Below are 5590 nucleotides of genomic sequence, written 5' to 3' on the forward strand. Positions count from 1 at the left end.
AACAAGGAACAAACTTCAGCTTCACCTGCAACTAGCAACGCTATAAGAGGGTCTGAGCAAAAGCGGTAACATAGCCAAGCAACGATTTGCTAGGAAGGTGGGTTAGAGGCTTGACATGGCAATATGGGAGGCATGATATAACAAGTGGTAGGTAGCGTGACATAGCGATAGAACAAACAACTAGCAAGCAAAGATAGAAGTGATTTCGAGGCTATGGTCATCTTGCCTGAGATCCCGCAAGGAAGAAGAACGAGTCCATGAAGAAGACAAACAGACGTAGTCGAACGAATCCTCACAACTCCGGAACAAAACCGAACCTAACGAGAGAAGCAACCCGGAAAGAAGCAAGCAACATAGTAAACAACCATCACATAAGCATGGCATGATGCATGTCCGGTTTAATGAGGCATGGCATGGCAAAGTGCACAAACAATACTACAAATTAAGTGGAGCTCAATATGCAACGAGTTGCATATTGACGGAACACCACATGACTTATTTAGTTCTCTCTTGTTTATGTACTCAACAATATTAAATGTTGGTTAGCATGGCAAGAGGTGAAGCATACATAAACTAACTATCTAGTCAAGTTTAAATGAGGCCGGAAATAACAAACAACAATTTCAGTAAATCCTCATGTGCAAATTATGGATTTGGTACTGTTCTGCCCTAAACCATATTTTAGAGTTGTTAAACATGCAAAGTAATGCCACCATGTTAAACTAGGCATTTTTCTACCCCATTTACATATAAAGTTTATTAAATTTGGAGTTACGGTTATTTAGTTATGAAATAAAGCATTTTAGCATGGCATATAAGCAAATTGATGCAAACATCAATTTAAACATTTCAAACAAGCATGAAAGTTGGATATTGTGGAACTAGATGAAATTCTAGTCATTTTTCATATTTCAAGTTTTTACATATGATGCATCATTTGTGAGATATGAAATGCATGATCTAGAGGGACTTTTCTGCAAATCTACAAATCCCTGGTTAAACAGCAAAACCGCGGATCTGGAAAAAAACCATAAGCGGGCCGAATCTGACTGGCCCGAGTGTACATGAGAGGGGCTGGAGGGGGCTGCTCACATTGGGCCTGGCCCGGTCGGCTGGACGCAGGCGCTGGGCCTTGCTGGCGAGGTCAACGCACGGCGCAGGCGTCCATCGTCTCGTCCCTGAAGCAGGGGATCGAGTAGTGGGGTCGAAGGTAGGCAGCGGCGCAACTGCACAGACAAGGCAAGGGCACGGGAGGAGCTCGGGACGGCAGCGCCACGGCGGATTCGGGGCACCGGTGCTCCGGCGAACAGCAACGACGGCGGAGCACTTCCTGTGCACTTGAAGAAGGAGAGGGAGAGGGATTTTTCAGAGAGGATGGAGAAGAACGGAAAAGAAGGAAGAAGAGGGCGATGGACACGGAACCTGGGCCTGATGATGCTCGCCGGCAGTGCGGGGACCGAAGGGCGCCGGCTCAACGCTGATCTGGGGGAGGCAGGCGCAGGGCAAGCCGGCTGCTTGGCCTTGGGACAGCGGATCGGCGCAGCCCTGCTGGCGCTGGAGGTGCGCATGAGCGAGGCCGTCGTTCTCCTGCATCGAAGCAGAGGAGGCAACGCTCTCGGGTCGCAGGGGAAGCAGCAGTGGAGTGCAGCGCGGGGACGGCGGAGGAGGCACGGTTCCGATCGGCGACGAGGTGCGGGAGAGTCCTGGTGCTCCGGCGGCGTGGCTTGGCGACTGGCACGGCGGCGGCTTGACGTGGGCGACGCAGGGGTTGTTGAAGAGCCCGGTGCACAAGGGCACCATGTGAGGGAGCTCATGGTGCACGGGGTCGGTAGGATCCAGGAGCGCGGTGATCGGGCGTGAACGCAGCTGAGCTCGGGAGCGAGCTCCTGCGCGGGATGGAGGAACGAGGAGGCCTGCACGATCAGGACAGGAGGCTCGCGGCAGCGAGGCTGCGGGTGTGGTGGCTCGGCAAGAGGAGAAGGAGGTTGCAATCTGGTTGGGTGGCGCTAAAAGCAAGGTGGAGGCGCTCGGCTGTGGTGGTTGGTGGGATGGGGATCCCGATGAAGGAGGGAATCAGCGGCGATGGGACAAGCTCCCGAGAAACAAGGGAGAGTGAGTGGCGGCGGCTGGAAGGATTAGATGGATGGATGGGACAGCTAGGGTTTCATCTGTGTATATATATAGCAGGTGGGTTAAATTAGGGGCTATCCGGTCCCTCCGATCATAATCGGATGATCCGGAATAAGTGGGTTAGGGGAGTCCAAATGAGAAAACGAAGATGTATTATAGATGTCTGGGGATGATCCGACTGCAACGGTGACGACTGCCCGGATCGGGTCCGGGACAGCTTTCGGACGTGCGCGCGAGGAGGGCCGCGAGCTGACGAGAGAGTTTTGGTTGGGCCTGGCAGTAGGTAGTGGACTGTGTAGACGGTCTAGGGAGGAAAGAGAGGGAAAAACAGGCAACAGTTTTCGGAGACCGAAAACGTCCGGCGATTTAACCGACTATATTGTCGCTATAGTTATCCGTTGGGGCATCAAACGGACTCCGAATGCGATGAAACTTGGCAGGCGGCCTATCTACACTATAACAACACCACATGCCAATTTTCAACCCATTCCGAGAACATTTTACGGCCACTTATAAAATACTATTTCGGAGGTGTCTCGGACGCGTGCAAGTGTGTCTGGGCTCAGAACGGACAACGGAGAGAACTAGGGGAAACCGGACGGATGCAAGTTTTGAAAACATGCAGATGCAATGCAGATGATGACATGACAAGATGCAACACACAAGCGAAAGACATGGCAAAGATAGCGAAAAACTAGAAGACACCTGGTGTGTCGGTCTCGAGGCATTACAACACTCCACCACTACAAGAGGATCTCGTCCCGAGATCTAGGATGGCACCGGATAGAAGCGGAAAAGGAAGAGAAGAGGTAAAACTAAGTTGCTTCTTTGACAAATGAGTGAAACCAAAGAACCTTGAGAGGTTGAAAACTTGAAAGAAAGAATACAACGGAGATGAACGAAGTTGAAAACACTCCGTTAGAAAAGAGGAACAAGGAACATTACTAGAACCTTGTAGGTTGAAAGACATAAGAAACAGGGTTGCAATGGACAAGAAGTACATGCAAGCACTCCGGTAGAAACAAGATGTACAAGGAACGATAAGGATCAATTATGACAACACTCCGGTTGGAAAAGGAAGATAAAGAATATGAGCTTGGCAAAAAGAAAGCACTTGGATGAGAGTCTGGTTAAAAGTGGAATGATAGACACAACACTCCGGTTAAAACAAGATAGAGAAGGAAAAAATAATGGTGTAATTTGGGCAACACTCCGATTGAAAATGGAAGGAATTGAACATGAACTTGACAAGATGAGAGGATACTTGATGATACCAACAACACACTGCCTCCGGAACTACTAAAAGAATGGCACAAGGTGTAAGAAGGATTTCAGACGGCACTCCGGTTGAGAAGGCAGGCAAAACTTGATAACATGAGAGAGCTCGAATGAAAACACGACACTCCAATTAAATGGATAAGCAAAAGGAAAGAACATGATCCTCACAATTCGAGATGAAGAGTGAAGAGAGCAACATCACAATGCTTCCGGAACAAAAGAATATAAGCTAGATTGTTGGGATAAAGGAATGGAGAAGAAAATGACAACGTCTGCCACAAATGAACTTGGAGAGCACCCTTCTAATAAGGTTATAATGGAATTGTTGGAAAAACCAACAATGAAACAAATAAGCTTATAGTGGGCTTATGAAAAGCATCTCAAAATTGAGGCAAAATTCTGCCACTAATGGAAATAGTAGATTGTATTGATATGAACAAGGAGACGAGAAACTTATTTCACCGGGAGGATAAATGAAGAACTTGGGTCATTTATAAGCACCATAAATAGAGACAATCCTTAGGGAAAGCTTTAGGTGAAATATAACCCAATATAACTCCAATGGAGAGATTGATGGGTTGCAAAGGCTCTCATGAACGAATTGAAAATGATGGGTTTAAAATATGTCATTCCGAACAGCTTGTGAATCATGAAACACGAAGGGAAATTGTCAAGAGTGACATAACACCTCCTCAAGAGATAAGAGAGCAAGAATTGCACTTCGGAGTGCAAGATGAAGAATGCTTGAACTCCTCAAAACAAGACATGTGTTGATTACCATGTTTATTTGAGAGTAAAGCTTGGCGGATCATAACTTTGAGAGAAAACTTGAAGAACAATTAGAGAATGAAAAGAATCCTTGACCAGCCACCATGTTGAGCCTCCATGAAGAACTCCGGTAACAAAAAGAATGATCAAGCGAAAGGAAAGTTGAAAAGAACTCCGGAAGAAGCCTTGCAATGATTAGATGGAGCTTCATGACGAGATAATGCGGAAAACTTGGCACTCCGGAAAAGAAAAGATGAAGCATCTCGGACCAAGAATGTGATATGATGAACAACTCCGAAAAGAACAAATTAGATCACTTGGATGAAACAATAATAAGAATTATGTTATGCGCATCCTTCACCAATTTAAATTGATGACAAGCAACGGATTTGGCATACTACTTATTCTCATTGAAAGAATTAAGATAGATATAGCGCAAACTTGAGGAAGGTCTTCAACGATCCACCGGTAGGCTTGGAAAGAATGAATGAATTAATATGATAACCATGGAAGAGAACTCTTGAACGAACCACTATAAGAATTGAAAAAGAACGAAGAAAAATAAAATAAATAAACACCGGGAAGAATTATAAAAAGAATGAAGATCCTTGAGAGAATATAAATACACGAGACCAAATAGATCACGAGCTGATTAGAGAATACTTGAATGATGCACCGGTAAGATTTGGAGAAATGTGAGCTGAAAGCTGGAATGAATACTTCTGAGATGATGGGCTCCGGGGAATCAAACTGAGAAGACCCCTGAATTGCTCCGGATGGGTGAAAAGAATTGTCACAATTGAAAACAATTATGAGAGGATGGCATCAAGCTAGAATCGCGAATCTTCAAGAGAATGGACAAGATTGAGAGAAAAGTCTTCTTCGGTCTTCAAATCCGAGAATGACGACGAGAAACACCACCATGAACTGTTGAGATACTTCGGGATGAGGAATAGAAAGGTTGAGCCAATGATGAAAAGTATTTGAAAGATCTTGGAGAAAGACATATGACTGATGATAATTCATTCTTACGTCAACTTTGAAAGAATTTGAGGATAGCTCTGGGAAAATTAGAAGAGTCAGGTAAGATCTTGGGAAAAGACATGTGGGTTAGGGCCCACTCAAAAGAAACACCGTTGAACGATTTAAAAGAGAGGTTGCGCCGGTTAAATTAAATGGCTTGAATAAGGTAAGACCTCGAAATAGCTTGAAAGGATTATGAATAGAAACTTGAATCTTCTGGGATATCTTTAGCACTCCAGATAAACATGGATAGCAAGAGGTGGATGATTAAGAAGTGCACCGGCATGAGAAATCATTTAAAATGAGGAAAGGAATATGATCAACAAAGCTTGAATTGAATCCACCAGAGAAGAAAAAGAATGAAGAATTATAAACTCAAAGCTTCCTTAGT

At 45.3% G+C, this 5590-nt stretch overlaps 1 protein-coding gene across 1 annotated transcript; it reads right to left on the reverse strand.

Moving 5' to 3' along the window:
- Positions 1–265: 265 nt before the first annotated feature.
- On the reverse strand, positions 266–2133 carry LOC119285256. The gene is made up of 3 exons (XM_037564496.1): positions 1423–2133; positions 1093–1337; positions 266–317 (listed from the first exon to the last, which is right to left on the reverse strand). Exons 1-3 carry the CDS (start codon positions 1798–1800, stop codon positions 293–295), a joined length of 648 nt encoding a protein of 215 aa, XP_037420393.1. The 5' UTR covers positions 1801–2133; the 3' UTR covers positions 266–292.
- Between the last annotated feature and the right edge of the window lie 3457 nt (positions 2134–5590).

The sequence above is a fragment of the Triticum dicoccoides genome, chromosome 4A (genome assembly GCF_002162155.2).
Source record: "Triticum dicoccoides isolate Atlit2015 ecotype Zavitan chromosome 4A, WEW_v2.0, whole genome shotgun sequence".
Classification (NCBI taxonomy): domain Eukaryota; kingdom Viridiplantae; phylum Streptophyta; class Magnoliopsida; order Poales; family Poaceae; genus Triticum; species Triticum dicoccoides.